The sequence below is a fragment of the Theropithecus gelada genome, chromosome 15 (assembly GCF_003255815.1).
Source record: "Theropithecus gelada isolate Dixy chromosome 15, Tgel_1.0, whole genome shotgun sequence".
NCBI lineage: Eukaryota > Metazoa > Chordata > Mammalia > Primates > Cercopithecidae > Theropithecus > Theropithecus gelada.
In genome coordinates, this window is record NC_037683.1 from 94,993,435 (window position 1) to 95,009,980 (window position 16,546).

Consider the following 16,546-nt stretch of genomic DNA (forward strand, 5'->3'; position numbering starts at 1 on the left):
AAAGAATGACCCATGAAAGCCATTATTACATTGATCAATTCCCTCATCTGGTAGTGAGATGGTGGCAGAGGAGGCAAAGAATTCCTACCCACCGCTGACCATTCAACTGAAGAATCCAACAAATTAGGTTGATGTACATCCTTCGTCAGAATAGATGTAACCCCTTTTTTTACAAACCGTCTTCTTGATAATTTTGAATTTTTCTTCAGGAAAAACTTGTCAGGCCTAATGAAAACCTCACTTTTTTTGAACCTCATAATTTGGCTGATGAAGAGTTTCAAGTATTCCAAATGGGAAAAGTGTCAGCATAGGCATTTTTGATTGCCTTATGTTTGCATGATTAGTATTATCTTATTCATCCTCCAGCTCCATCGCTAGAGGGTTTCTAAGCCACCCATACAATTGGTAAGCGTTGCTTAAAATTGGGGAAGCTAATACAGAAATCTGCTTTACCTGAACATGAAATCTGCAACACATCATAATTTGCTAATAGAACACTGTCAACCCCTCTTCACTGTCCCTGCCATCCCTCGAGATACCTTGTGAACTGAATGTGACATGTGCTCTGCTGACATATGGATCAGGTAGGGGATATGTCATCAAACCCGCTATTAAATAGTAGTAAGCCTTATATTATTATTTATTATAGATTTTATATAACTATATATTTATATTTTATAATACATATATATTAATTATATATTTATATATATATATATATAAATACCGTTTTTTCTTCCTATGCCTCCAGGGATCATGTTTCACACGTCTTTGGAGACTATAAAAGTTACCTTCATGCAATGCATAATTTATTACCTTATTTTATAATTAATCGTGTGTGTGACATCTACCATACTCAGGACCAGGACTAGGATCAGGGGAATAAGGCCTTTGCCATGTGCACAAAATCTAAGGAAACGCCAGAAAACTCTGTAATCAAAATAAGTACTATTTTAATGTAATATTTTAAACATCAAAATAAATGCAAAAAAAAAAAAAAAATCCATGATGAACACAGTATGAAAGTTTGAAGTAAAGACAGCCTCCAACGGGGCCAAGATTAGCATTAGGCGAGTGAGGCTGTGTGCAAGTTCAGAGCTGCTTTGCCTATTGGTTCCCCCCTCTCCCCTAAGCCCTGGCAACCACAGACCTTTTTACTGTCTCTGTAGTTTTTCCTTTTCCAGTATGTCTATAGCTGGAATCATGCAACATGTATCCTTTTCAGATTGGCTTCTTAAGCTAGTAAGATATAAATTTCCTCCATGTCTTTTTGTGACTTGACAGCTTGTTTCTTTTTAGTACTGAATAATAAAACTTTGTCTGGATGTTCCAGTTTATCCACTATATTTGTCTGGGTCCTCCAATAGGATACACACACACACACACACACACACACACGTGTAATATGTGTGTGTATGTACATATATATGTATATATGTAGGTACAGAGGGTATGGGGAAATGGACTGATGATAAGGAATTGGCTCATGCAGTTATAGAAGCTGAGAAATCTGAAGGTCTGAGGTTGGCAAACTGAAACCCAGGAGGTCTGATGGTAGAGATCCAGTCCAAGTCCAGAAGCCTGAGAATCCAGAGAGCCCATGGTGTTAAGTTCCAGTCTGAGACCAAGTCCAAAGGCAGAAGAGACTTATGTTTCAACTCAATGATAGACAAAGCAAATTCTCTCCTAGCCTTTTTGTTCTATTCGGGCCATCAGCAGTTTGGATGAAGTCCACCCACACTAGGGAGAACAATCTACTTTGCTCAGTCTACCAAATAAAATGTTCTTCACATCCAGAAGCACCTTCACAGACACAGCCAGAATAATCAAATATCTGGACACCCTATGGCCCAGTCAAGTTGACACACAAAATAAACCATCGCATCTACTCACTTACTGTAGGATATCTTGGTAGTTTCCAAGTTTGGGCAATTATAGTAAATCTGCTATAAACATCCGTGTGTAGGTTTTGGTGTGAACATAAGTTTTCAGTTCATTTGGGTAAACACCAAGGAGCGAGATTGCTGGATCCTCTGGTAAGAGTTTGTTTAGTTGTAAGAAACCAACAAACTGTCTTCCAAAGTGGCTGTATTTTGCATTCTCACCAGCAAAAAATGAGAGTTCCCATTACTCCATATCCTCATACATATTTTGAACTGATTTTCATTATTTTTAATATTACAGTAAAATATACTGATCACTGCATTTTTTGGCACCACTTTACATTTTGAGCCTAAGGCCAATGCCTTCCTCACCTCACTCTAATCCTGGCTCTTGATTTAGCTCCTTCAGGGCAGAAATCATTTCTTCTGATTTTTGAAAATATCTCAAGTAAAGTACTGAGTAAAGTACCTGACATATAGTAAGTACTGGAAAAATGTTAATCATAGTAATTACTATTCTGAAATAGTGCCTACCAGAGTTATTTGTACATACTAAATGTTCAATGATGTAACTGCTTTTTATATAATTGAAATATCCTTTTACCTTTTACCTATTTTATTAATAAAAGCACATTGTTGCCTATTTTGTCCAGCTCAGCAAATTTGTTATTTGGGGCCTGTCCACATCTTTATATTCACCTCTAACATTTCAAAGGTTGCATTTTTAAAAGTCAAGCCTTGTGCTTTCAGGTAGAGCAAATGCTTCCACTGAATCCTGGATGGAGAAAAGATTCTCTACTTAGGCTAGAAAAAAAAGCAGTTTTCCTTGCTTTCCTTGTTATGGAGTGCAGTGAGGATACGCATTTGCTCTGAGATTCTACTGGTGATTAAAATAACATTATAATTCAATAAAAAGTGCACCAGGCAGCCTCTCTTCCAGATGATTACATGTCACTGTGGTTGTTTTCTATTTAAAGTTCAATAAAATAAAGTATAACTCAGTACTGACTTTAGGATTTGCTCCAATGTTTTTATCAACTGTAGTTTTATGTACAGAGATCAGCATGTATTTCTTCTGATTTTCCTCACATTCTAGAATCATTGAAGAGCTGGTCCAAATGACTTTAACGATTTCAATTGCTGAGGCAGGAGGATCGCTTGAGTTCAAGACCACAGTGAGCTATAATTGCACCACTGCACTCCAGCCTGGGCAACACAGTAAGACCCTGTCTCAAAAAAAAAAAAAAAATATTTCAATTACTAGCAAATTACAGAATTGTAATTCTTAAAGTAGAAATAGCCATAAACCAGAATTCTCAATGTAAACAATAATGACAATTGAATCTTGTGAAAACAGCCTATGGAAAGGCTGGGAGAAAAATTTCCCATTTTGGCAGGATAGTCACTGATATTTTTCTGACTATGTCAAGAAGCTATCCCCAAAGTTCTCACAATTACGTAAGGCAAGCCACTTAATAACTTGCTTTTGAACAGCTGTCAGTTGCCAACATAAAGAATCATATTTACCACAACACAACAAAATTTCTGTTCAAATCAAATCAAAGGTTTATTTCCACACATTTGTGTATCTCCCCACCAAACTTAAAGAAATCACACATGCATCATGGACTTCAGTCAGTCCTAACCCCGTTCCCAGTCAGTTTGGGTAAAGACAGAAACAGAGGGGAAAGGAAAAGGGGAAAGTGATCGGTTTACTATTTTTTTAGCTTGTGATGATATTAGCTCACTGGTGATTTATCTTAATGTTTTCCTGCTCCCAGGAGTGGAGAGAAAGATCAGCAACAAAATCCTTTCAGTACTTTTCCTTTTTTCTTGGAAATGGAGTTTCGCTCTTGTTGCCCAGGCTGGAGTGCAATGGTGCAATCCCAGCTCACTGCAACCTCTGCCTCCCGGGTTCAAGCGATTCTCCTTCCTCAGCCTCCCAAGTAGCTGGGATTACAGACATGCACCACCACGCTCAGCTAATTTTGTATTTTTAGTAGAGACGGGGTTTCTCCATGTTGGTCAGGCTGGTCTCGAACTCCCGACCTCAGGTGATCCGCCTGCCTCAGCCTACCAAAGTGCTGGGATTACAGATGTGAGCCACCGCGCCCGGCCCATTCACTATTTTTCTTATGTGAGCCATTCAACCAAGCACCTGTGGCTACCAGGAACGCTTCCTTTAGCTGCTGATGGTAAGAGGAATGTGCCTGGCAAGGACAGTACAGCCATGGTGCTGAGCTCCTCATACCTGTGTGTTGCCTTAGATTTCTCTTACCACACAGGCAGGTCTGTGCTAAAAAAAAGTATAATTTATATATTCTGTACTACCATTAATAGGTAGCAATTGATATTTACTAAGTGCAAATCATCCATCAAGGTTTAAAACTTAAAGCAGAAAACTTCTAATCGATTTACTTCGAATGATTTAAGTCTAATGTCAGTAGAGGAGGCCATAGTAGAGAGCATTCTGAATTGTATTCACTTTAACAAAAGATGGCTGGAAAGGCTAAAACTCATCTAAAATTCATGTGAGTGATCTAGCATCTCTACATGGGAAAGGCCCAGGCTGGAGTGCAGTGGCTATTCACAGGAATGATCAATGCACACCACAGCCTCGAACTCCTGGTCTCAAGGGATCCTTCTGCCTCAGCCTCCTGAGTAGCTGAGACTACAGGCGTGTGCCACTGCACTCAGCTTCTTTTCCTTCGTTGAGTCCTTTCTGCTACGAATGTGTCCACGTTACTAAGAAATCATCATCCTTTGTTGAAATGCTCAATTGAATTATGGCTGTGATGAGACATTAGTATCTCACTTACCTGTGGAGGATTCTGCTCCACAGATGCGAGCAACAGCATAGAGTTTTTAATTATTTAGATGTGTACATTAGAAATTTCTAAATATTACATACTAAAAATCCATGTTGTCTAAAAGTGAAAACATCTAAAATGGATACAAGCCGGGCACAGTGGCTCACGCCTGTAATCCCAACAGTTTGGGAGGCCAAGGCGGGAGGATCGCTTGAACGCAGGAGTTCAAGACCAGGCTGGGCAACATAATGAGACCCTGTCTCTAAAAAAATAGAAAATATTAGTCGGGCGTGGTGGTGTGTGCCTGCATTCTCAGCTACTCGAAAGGCCAAGATGGGAAGATTGCTTGAGCCCAGGAGCTCGAGGCTGCAGTGAGCTGTGACTGCATCACTGTACTCCAGCCTGAGTGACAGAGTGAGACCCTGTCTAAAGTAAAATAAAATAACAAAATAAAATGAAATGGATATAAATTAGTAGACAAGATGACCAAGTTTTTAGGCACTAACAGAGATTTTCAGAAAAAAAGACAACACTAATATTTATGTTCTGTAAACTGAAGGTACAGGAGGTCTGCATCTTCCAAATCTCTGAGTAGATGGTTACCATGCTGCTAAGTACAGGTCCAGAAATGAGAAAGATAAACATGGTAGATGAGGAGTTTTGCACACTGACAAAGTGGATAGCACGAAAAGCAATAAAAAGCGCCTGGGCCATATTCCTGAATTATAATTTGTTTGATAAAATGCTAGAAGGACAGACATCTTGGCTAGGTGTATTCTATTTTATTCACTCTTCAAATAAAAGAGTCTTTCCAGCCCAGTGATATGTCATGGGATTGTACAAATTGGCATTTGCGGATATCAAAAGGATGCCTGCCACCTAGAGAGACATGGGAGTTTGCTGTCAGCTGCTGGCTGTCAGCGGCCTTTCTGATCTTGTTTCCATGGAAATTGACATTAGATCGGTGAGGGGGAGGGGAGAGTTATGGGTTGCGTTTTTATTTCATTATTTCAAATAAGATGTTTGAATCCTTTACCTTCTTTGCACCCATCTGAAACCGGTTTCCCTGACAACGGCATCAGGGATGCTGCCCTCCGAAGAGCTGAGAGCAAGAACTCTTACTTCGCTGGTCTCAGACGACAGCATTGAAGAGGACAATCAGCCCAGGCTGCAACTCCCTCAATCAGCAGAAGGGGGGGTCAAGAAGAAAAGGAATTGGAAGTGACCTGAAACTTTCTAAGAAGGTTAAAAGAAATACAAGGTTTCCTTTATTTCAAAAACTAGTCTTTCAAGTAAAACAAATACACAGGTAGCAAGGCCTGGCTCAGACCTTAAAAACTGCCATCATGCGGATAACTACCTAATCCAGCTGGTTCACACAGCTCCTCTCTCTGCGGCTTGGACCACTTGATTGTGCGCTGTCTAAGACATCATGCTCACTTTTCTTAGATAGAAAAAAAGAAAGGAAAATTCCAGACAAGGGCTCATTAGGTCATTTTCTTTCCCCACCAATCAATGTTCTTCACACTGAGGGATTTGCTTTCCAAGGAACTACAGTTGTTTTTCAAGGATTTTCACTGCAGAGGGTATGCTAAATGCAGAACGTGGTGGCACTACAATGGCTGTCTGCTTAAAAAAATAATACTATACAAGAAACCATAAGGGAAAGAAAAGAGTGGCCATTAAAGTAAACTGTTAAGAATGGTTGCCCTCTACATTCCAGATGTGCAGTTATGTATCAGGGCTATTACAATGGCAGAGAGCTGTGCAGTGGATTCAGTAGAATGGCCATGTAAATTGAAAAGCAAACTAATGTCTCTTAAAGCCTGGAAACCACAGAAGGAATTTGCTCCCAAGTGGAAAACTCCAGGCAATCAACCAATGAATCACTCATGCAAAGAACAAGAGCTCTGTCCTTCTCGACTGTCTTTTATGCAGGACATGGGTCACTTCACACAACATCAGAAGAAATCTAGAAGGGCACAGGCTTTGCCATAGGCCGTACTTGGGTGTTGATGGTTTCTATAATGAAAAGGGAAACAGTTTGTTCCTTTTCTTTAATTTTGCCGTATAAAACATTCTTAGGAAAGGCTATACCAAAAATGCTTGATAAATAGAAAACTCTTGATTGAGATGCTCGTGTCGGGTAGAGGTAACAAATTTTACTTCTACGTAAGCCAACAACAGAAATGGAAAATAGGCTTATGATATAGTCACACTCTATGATGTAGCAAGCCCATTCTTGTGATTAAATGCAAGGTAATAGTTCAAGAGAATAAAAAGAAAGTCCTATATTTGGAGACTTTAATACAGTATTAGTTATTAGAGTTAAAATAACCATGCAAGGCCAAGCACAGTGGCTCGCGCCTGTAATCCCAGCACTTTGGGAGGCCAAGATGGGTGGATGTCTTGAGCCCACGAGTTCAAGACCAGCTTGGCCAACATGGTAAAACCCTGTCTCTACTAAAAATACAAAAAAATTAGCCAGCCATAATGGTGTACAGTCCCAGCTACCCAAGAGGCTGAGATGGGAGGATCACTTGAGCCCAGGAAGGTGAGGTTGCAATGAGCTGAGATTGTGCCACTGCACTCCAGCCTGGGTAACAGAGTGAGACCATCTCAAGGAAAAAACAAAACAAAACCATGCAAAATGGCAGTAGTCTAATAAATGGCATTGTATTATTTGATGGGGTCAATAAAAAGTATAGAAGACTATGCAGAAATAAAGGGGGAAATTTTGTGATAGCAAATGGAATGGGTGTTGTGCTTACATACGTATGCATGTATGAAGAAACAAATGTAAGGGAAATACACCAAAAATAGAAATACTAGGATGGAAGAGTTTTGTTTTTGTTTTTGTTTTGAAACAGGATCTCATTGTCACCCAGGCTGAAGTATAGTGGTGCAATCTTGGCTCACTGCAACTTCCACCTCCCAGGCACAAGCAATCCTCCCACCTCAGCCTCCTTAAGAGCTGGGACTACAGGTACCCACTACCACGCCCGGCTAATTTTTGTAGAGATGGGGTTTCACCATGGTGCCCAGGCTGGTCTCAAACTCATGAGTTCAAGCAATCCGCCCACCTTGGCCTCCCAAAGTACTGGGATTACAGGCATGAGCCAAAAGACTATGCAGAAATAAAGGGGCAAAAATTTGTGATAGCTAGTGAGAGCAGAACACAAAATGGTGGTGTGTTTACACATGTCTGCATGCATCTACAAATAAATGTAAGGGAAATGCACCAAAAATAGAGATATTTTTGCTTGGCAGTTTTGTTTTTTAATGCTTTGTAGCCTTTTCCTCCAACAATATATAAAATAAGGCAGTAAACTCAATGTTTGGGCCCTTCTTGCCCTCACTTTTGCAAGTGGATTTGCACGTTGGCTGTTGCTTACTTCATCAGTTCGTGGCATGTAAGGTGGGTCATTACACTGGTTACTTCTCTAACTAGACTTAGCGTAAGGAAAACAGGATAAATAGTAGCATATCCTATTCACAGCAAAGGAAATGACCACTTACATCAAGAAACTGCTGAAAACCTAACAATTAACAGGAACATACAACAGATGGAAACTGTGCAAGCCTTAATAGAGCTCACTCATTTTGAGGGAAATTAATATAAGTAAGTATAGCCTTTAAATTGCAAGAGATAAATGCCACTTATACTTTAAGGGGTATTGAAACATGCATTTTCTTTCTATGGAAAATGGTCTGAACAATCACTGTTCTAGGATAATGAGGGATACTCTCAAAACCTAGTAACTTACTAGGTAACCCATTTAATGACACCATCAGCATCTTTTTTTAGAGTTGAGAGAAGCTATCCACAGATTGGGCAAACATAAGTTGATCATATCAGGACTCACACAAATGGGCTGTAGCCCTACAATCCAGGCATGCTGCAAAGCATTACAAGTTTCTTCAAACATCACCTTTTCCGAAGGTAACATTTGAATTTGGTTTTTTCCAGGAAAAGACACCAGTTCAGAAGGTCCTGGGTATCGAGGCCTGACTTCCCAGTCACCACCCATGCCCTTAAACAAACTAAACAAGAGTTGCTGACTGTGTTAGTTACACTTTGTACAAGCTTTTGTTGAAGTCTACCCATTTATTCACCACTCAAGGCAGTCCCAAGTAACAACCAGCTGGGGAGGTCCAGTGGCCAGCCAAACTGGGCCCAACGTGGCAACTTCTCAAGGAAATGCATGACTAGCCCCCATGTTAAATTCTCAAAATGCAGTACCTTGTTTAATTCTGTTAACAGCTCTGTGAGGTATACACTTTTATTCCAATCTTGCAGCTGAAGATCCTGAGAAGGGCTGAGGAAGTCGCTTAAGGATATACAAAAAAGGTAACTACGCCTGCCATCTGTGCCTGGTCTGGAGTTGATCACAAATGCAGTGTCCTTCTTAACACACCACAGTGCCCATGGCATATTACTCAGACAACTACAGAAGATCTTTCTAAATAATAATAATACAGGAGTAGGTTATAGATCCCTGCTCTTAACTTATTAAGGTTTATCATCATGGGGGTTTCTAAATTACCCCTTTGCAGCAAGCAAATGGTAACAATGAAAAATAATTATCATGATCCTGGAAAACTATAGATTCTTAATATTGAAAATAGAACACACAAGTATATACGATAGAAACCGATCAAGAAAACTAGGCATTCACATTGTCTAAAAGAAGCTATCAAGAGTCTATGAAAGCTTTTCTAGGAATTGTTAACAGGACAGACATCCACTGTTCTTAAGGATGGTGTTAGACAGCCTATGAACTGACTTCAGGATCCTTTAGAAAATAACGAATGGAAGCTAGAACAAAACTAGATGGGAACATGAGATATTTATTGCCTATCGTTAGGAAATACTTTCTTAGAGTAAGAACATTAATGAGGTTGACCTGAGAAAAGCAGCCATTGCCATGCTTTGCTAGAGACAGTATACACAAGCCCAATATTTCTGGAAAGCAATTTGGCAGTTTATAATAACAAAGATCTGAAATATCTTATCTTTTGATGTGGTAATTCAACTTCTTAGGATTAATCCCAAGGAAAGGAGCAGAAATCAAGACAGAAAATTAAATATGAACATTTTCTTTATAAGGATTATAGTATCTTTATGTTTAAAATGGCCTACATACCTAACAAATAAGAAATGGGCAAATTATAATATACCCAACACTGTAAATTTTAAGTAATTAAAAAAAAAAGTGAGAAGCAGGTTATAAAACCTCATGGACAAGATGGTAGAACAGAATTTAAACTTTGGAGTCTGAACATCTGAGTTAAAATGTGATGCCACAATCTGCTGTGTGATCTCAACCAAGTTAATCTCTGTGCCTTGGTTTCCTCATCTGTTAAATAAGCATGAATCCAGTAACGACCTCACTGGGCTTTTGTGAAGGTTCAGTGAGATAACACAAAGTGCTTACCTGTCCTTTGGTAAGTAGCAAACACATTATTAATCATCTGTATTATATTTGGCATGATTGGCATACAAAAAGAGTACTTCCAGCCGGGCGTGGTGGCTCACGCCTGTAATCCCAGTGCTTTGGGAGGCCAAGGTGGGTGGATCACTTGAGGTCAGGAGTTTGAGATCAGCCCGGCCAATATAGCAAAACCCCGTCTCAACTAAAAATACAAAAATTAGCTGGGTGTGGTGGCACACTCCTGTAATCCCAGCTACTGGAAAGGCTGAGGCACGAGAATCACTTGAACCTGGGAGGCGGAGATTGCAGTGAGCCTAGATCATGCCACTGCAGTCTAGCCTGGGAGACAGAGTAAGACTTTGTCACAAAAAAAAAAAAAAAAAACCGCCGGGCGCGGTGGCTTGCACCTGTAATCCCCGCACTTTGGGAGGCTGAGGCAGGCGGATCACGAGGTCAGGAGATGGAGAACATCCTGGCTAACACAGTGAAACCCCGTCTCTACTAAAAACACACACACACACACAAAATTAGCCGGGCGTGGTGGCGGGCCCCTGTAGTCCCAGCGACTAGGGAGACTGAGGCAGGAGAATGGCATGAACCTGGGAGTCAGAGCTTGCAGTGAGTTGAGATCGCACCACTGCGCTCCAGCCTGGGCGACAGAGCGAGACTCTCTCAAAAAAAAAAAAAAAAAACAGAACAGTTTCTAGGTGAAACAATTACAGTGGGTTTTAATTTTCTTCTTTTCCAGATTGATAATCAGGTGTGTGAACTTTTTGATTTTCTTAAAAGTATCAATAAAAACAAAGCGGACTGTTTTTTATTATGTATATGAGCACGTTCAGTAATTACATGCAAGAACATCTGGAAGCCCTTGGCACATTGCCTGGCATACAATAGTGCTTCCACTTGTTGGAATAGCACCATTGGGTGTTCTAACCAAGGGTCAGCAATGCCAAAGTGTAATTCACATCCAAGACTGCTGAGAGCTGCCTGCCCATCATTCCTGTTGGTTTCCTTAGGGCCATGCCTCACCACATCCCCTCTATCACCATCAGCAGATTCTTCCCCAGCTTCCCTCTTTGGAATAACTCCATCTTAGTCACCAGCCCAGTGACCACCCTGCTGAAGTCAAATGGTTGACTGAATCTAATATATGTTGAAGGACAACACTCTGTAAAGTCAGCAGCTTACTGTTTTACACAGTTATGTATTCCAGTTTTCAAGGAATGATTTCTAACTCTGCATCACCACTCCAGTTAAACACCATGTACATTCTTGTGGCCTCCACATTGGGTCCTTGCAATACGTCTTCCAAACCTTTGCAGACTCACACTGATTTATGTCTAAGCAAGAAGCAACATTTTTAAGAGCTCAGTTATTGTAGGGTTATTACAGTACTCTGCTTCAAAAGTTAGTTTTGGGCAAAGATACTAATCAAGAAAGAACTCAAAGAACAGATGTCAAGCAACTTCAAAACAGTAAGCCTTCCACTTTATTGCCATCTTCCTTTTAATCTTCAGCCTCAAACTCTCAAATACTGCGAGGGCTCCAGTCTTTAGGAAATTATTAATATGCTCTCACAGTTTATTAAATTGATGGCTCTGTTCAAAAGATTATGCCAGATCAGTAGTTCTCAAAGTGTGGTCCCCAGTCCAGCAGTCTCAGGACCACCTGGGAACTCACTTTAGAAATGCAAATTCTCGGGTTCCAACATGGCCTACTGAATCAGAAACTCTGAGACCGGGGTCCAGAAATCTGAATTTTAACTAGTGATGCTGATACAGACAAACGTTTGACGACTTCTCCAGAAACGTGAACCTGATTAAGAACAAAATATTTAACTGTTTATTAAGTGCTGGTTTAAAATATGCAGGCAAAAAAGTTTTGGATATCTGGATAGTAAACTCCCCAGGTTAGAAAAAGACCCTTATATGAGCTTCATCTTGCTCAGGGAAGCCTGAAAGTGTGGTGATTTGATGATGTCACTGCCACGTGAAGAGCGGACATCCTTGAGAAGTAAACAATCCACACACCCAAGCAGAGAGTATGAAATGTCACCACTCAACTTCCTCGCCATGGTGACAGAGGCAGCAGTCTCTTGATGGAATTAAACAACATGCTGAAATTAAGAATCTGATACCTTTCTCTGATCTGTTGGAAAATCTGGGTAAAGTCAAAACTATTAGCAAAAGTGCAATCAAAAAAATCCCCATATGGGCTGGGCATGGTGGCTCACTCCTGAAATCCCAGCACTTTGGGAGGCCAAGGGAGGCAGATTACCTTGGTCAGGAGTTCAAGACCAGCCTGGCCAACATGGTGAAACCCCACCTCTACAAAAAATATAATAAAAATAAAACTCCCCATGTGAAGGTTCTCAGCTTTGGGGCAGCTGCTATTTTGCAGTCATATCTTAAAAGAGGTGGTCCATCAAAATCCCATCCATCAGCCACCACAAAAATTAGAATTTATGTCAAACCCCTACCCTACCACCTCACAAATAACAGAAACTTAATAAGTGGTAATTATATTGAGGCAATATTTTGTCCTTATTATAAAATAGGTGCTAGAAACATCTAGCTATGAAAAAAGTATTACAAAACCAATCTCACTAGGATTTTGATTTTTCAAGCCAATTCCATAGAAGAGTCACATGGTAGAAACGTACATGCAAGGTATGAGTAAAGACTGTGAGTGATTTTAAAAACCAAGATTAAATACATATGATTTGTTGGTAAAGAATGAGGAAAACAAATATTTGTACAAATTAGGTTATAAATTAGTGAACACAAACATATCTATACACCTAATATTACATAGGAGTTCTACTTAAGGGAACCGTGCAAATTATAAATCTTTAAAATGAAATGAGGAGGGAATTTGGAGAACTAGGGGGGAAAACAAAAGTCACAGCCCACTCAGCCGGGCGCGGTGGCTCACACTTGTAATCCCAGCACTTTGGGAGGCCGAGGCGGGCGGATCACGAGGTCAGGAGATAGAGACCATCCTGGCTAACACCGTGAAACCCTGTCTCTACTAAAAAATACAAAAAAATTAGCCAGGCGTGGCAGTGGGCACCTGTAGTCCCAGCTACTCAGGAGGCTGAGGCAGGAGAATGGAGTGAACCCGGGAGGCAGCAGTGAGCCAAGATCACACCACTGCACTCCAGCCTGGGCAACACAGCAAGACTTCGTCTCAAAAAAAAAAAAAAAAAAAAAAAAAAATCACAGCCCACTCTACGAAATGTGAAAGAACACAGACAAGGCTCATGGCAGAACCTGCATTTGGTCTGCCCTGTGAGGCCATGGGGACACAGCTTCCCTGACCCTTGGTTATATGAGGATAATGATAACCACCTTCTGACATTTTTCTATGCGAAACTGCCACATAGCTCTTGGCACATGGTGACCGAAGAATCTGAATTTGTTGAAACTTACTCTGTAACCCATATTCAGGGCAAAAGGTATATAAATATTTGGCTTACTGGGTCTCAACAATCACATGATTACAATCTCCTGAGGGACAGGAGTGGTGACTCCTACGGTCACAGCGTAGGAAGAAATTGCTCTCCCACTTGTACTCGCATTTGTGAGACAGTCGCCACTCACAACCCTGTTCTCATACCTACCGCCATCCTCCAGACCCTGAAAGGTAGACACAAGTTTTACTGCTCCCATTTTCCAAGTGGGAAACACTGAATTGTCCTGGCAATTTTCCTAAGACTCTAACCCTTCTGCAGCTGGGCTTGCACGAGTCATCTCCAGGACTCTTGCCACCAACACAGTCGGCGTCTTTTCCAAAGTCAAAGAGAAGTGGTTTCATCAGATTCAAGACGATCTATGAGCTGATAAAGTTTCAGAAAAATCCCATTACAGAAAGAATGTCAGAAGTTTGGGAACTATAAAGTATGAGGGAAAATGAAGGGAGAAAATCCACTAACAGAAAACAGGAGTATCTCTTTAAGCCACACACATGCATCCCCCTTTTCCACAGGCATATGGCTGCAAAGCAAGACATCGCATTTCCAGTCTCCCTTGTGGCCACCAGGTGACAAACTCCCTGCCGATGGACTGGCAGATAAAAGTGATGGAAGAAATTCTAGTCACCTGCTTAAAAGCACATCCCTTTCCCTGGACTTCTGCCCTTTCCCAGCCGCTGGCTGGAAGTGGTGGCAACTAGAGAGGCCTTACAGGTGCACAGCCGCATTGTGGCCTGGGTCCCTGGGTCACAGGTGGGAGGGAGACAAACTCTTATGGTCTTTAAGCTACTTCATTGTTGGTATTAGAGAAAATAGGAAAGTAAGGTGGGGAGGGAGAGAGAACAGAAAAGATAAACACTCCATTAACAAGTCATCTGAGTCCGTCAGATAGAAACCTATTTTGTTATACTAGGAAGGGATGATAGCAACATCAGCTTCAATAATTGGGGGTTTGCCATGCACTTAATGAGAAGTGAAAATATTTAACTCAGTACATAAACATTTTTTTTTTTGGCAAAAAGCAAACAAAGTAATGTGTTTGAATATATAAAGAACAAGGTCTTGGTAACAAATGGAAAATATTAAGACAAACTGCCAACAACTCGCTGGATCATAAGAAAACAAGAACATTAAAAATTCCTTAGGTGCTATTTTTAAACAGCCAGGAACGCTGCCTTAAAATTATTAGCTATTATTTTATAAAATAATAGAAAATAATAGTATATAAAAAATGAGCCGTGTAGCTTTTCCAGGAGGAAACATGGATGGTAACTTATTAAAAGCCCAGGGTTACAGATTTCATCTCATCAAATTAGTAAAAGCATGTCCACAAAGATAAAGACCAAAGACTAATGAGAGATAATAATGGCTAGAGCTACAGGGAGGGCCTTAATGAGAAGAATGGGGAGAAGTGCTGGGTATGGTTGGCTTAACTAAATTAGTATAATAGACCAAATAAGTACTAATGAAGCCAAAACCAGCTGGCTTTCCACGTTTTACAGGTAAATGAACTCTGCAGCTTTCTATGTATCATCGATCATAACACAAAACCCAAGTGAAGCTTGTGAAGAGAGAGAATACAGATTTGAAACTATTGGGGCCGGCGTGTAGTTGGTCACGCCTTTAACCCTAGCACTTTGGGAGACCAAGGCAGGAGGATCACTTGAGGTCAGGAGGTCGAGACCAGCCTGGGCAACAAAGTGAGACTCTGCCTCTACAAAAAATGAAAATTAAAAAAAAAAAAAAAAAAAAAAATTAGCCTGGCTATTCAGGAGGCTAAAGTGGGAGGATTGCTTAAGCCCAGGAGCTCAAGGCTGCAGTGAGATGTGATCATGCACTCCAACCTGGGTAACAGAGTGTGAACCCAAATCTTTAAACAAAAAAAGAGAGGGAGAGAACAAAAGAAAGAAAAAGAGAAAGGGAGAAGAAAGAAAAGATTGGGCCTTCCTAGAAAAAGGAATATTTTGCCTTCCAATGAATCACCAGAAAAAAGCAGAGTTTTAATTTGTGACCTTGAATCACAACAGTATCACAACAAAAGAACAAATCTTGATGAAGTAATTTTACCTTCCTAAAGAAAACTGTCATTAGTAAACCTTCAATGACTCACAGTTCCTAGTCTTGAGCTCCCAGTAACTCAAGCTTGTGAAGGATTAGGTTCTAATGCAACGGGAGCCTACCACCAAATATATTTATAAAATAAGCAGTGCAATTCAAAACTTCCTCTACAAATGTATAATCTTTGCTTACAAAACCCACATTGATGATCCCAAAGCTGTAATAAAAAACAATAAAGAAAGAAAAGGAAAACCACTTATTGGTACTAAAGCCTTTACTGTAATAAACCAAATATATTTACAATTTATACAAATGTTTAACCTTCAACAAAAATACAAAAAAACATTTCACAAGATGCAAAACCAGGAAACAAGTTCATTGGAGACACCACTGCTCTACAAAGGACGGAAAGTGAGGTGAACTGCAAGGAACAGGAAAGGTAATCTCACACTTGGGCAAGGCGTGATCCCCAGATCACCCAGAAAGAAAGAATGGGCTGTCACGTGAGTCGGCCGATTCCGTTCCTCAATCCTACAACCCATGGCCCCTCTGTCTGCTTGGCCTTGGTGCTCCATTTGGTCTATGTAGACAGGTGACTTTCTGCTGATGGACTTGTCGCCTCCTCTTTGTAGACTCAAAGTAGTTTCGTGTCAAGGTTTGGAAACAGGTGTTTGTATTTTTTTTTTCTCTTTTAAAGTTACAACTTTTCTATTTCTACAAATTCGAAACATTTTGGCCCAATTCAACTATCAACGTTAAACCACATAATGTTTTCAGTAGATGACTTCATAGACTGTAGCCTTCTTGTCCCCTGAGCCAGTGACTATGTACTTATCATCCACAGAGATGTCACAGCTAAGCACTGACGAGGACTCTTTGGACTGG

General features: G+C 40.5%; 1 protein-coding gene across 17 annotated transcripts in view; it reads right to left on the bottom strand.

Annotated features, from left to right (window-relative positions):
- Positions 1–15,917: 15,917 nt before the first annotated feature.
- The window catches only part of TLE1 (transducin like enhancer of split 1), a 106,851-nt gene continuing 106,222 nt past the window's right edge, over positions 15,918–16,546 (bottom strand). For all 17 annotated transcript variants that reach the window (XM_025359199.1, XM_025359195.1, XM_025359194.1 and 14 more), the window contains one exon: positions 15,918–16,542. In XM_025359199.1, the coding sequence (XP_025214984.1) occupies positions 16,435–16,542 (108 nt within the window). In that variant the 3' untranslated portion in view covers positions 15,918–16,434. The remainder of the gene's footprint in view (positions 16,543–16,546) is intronic.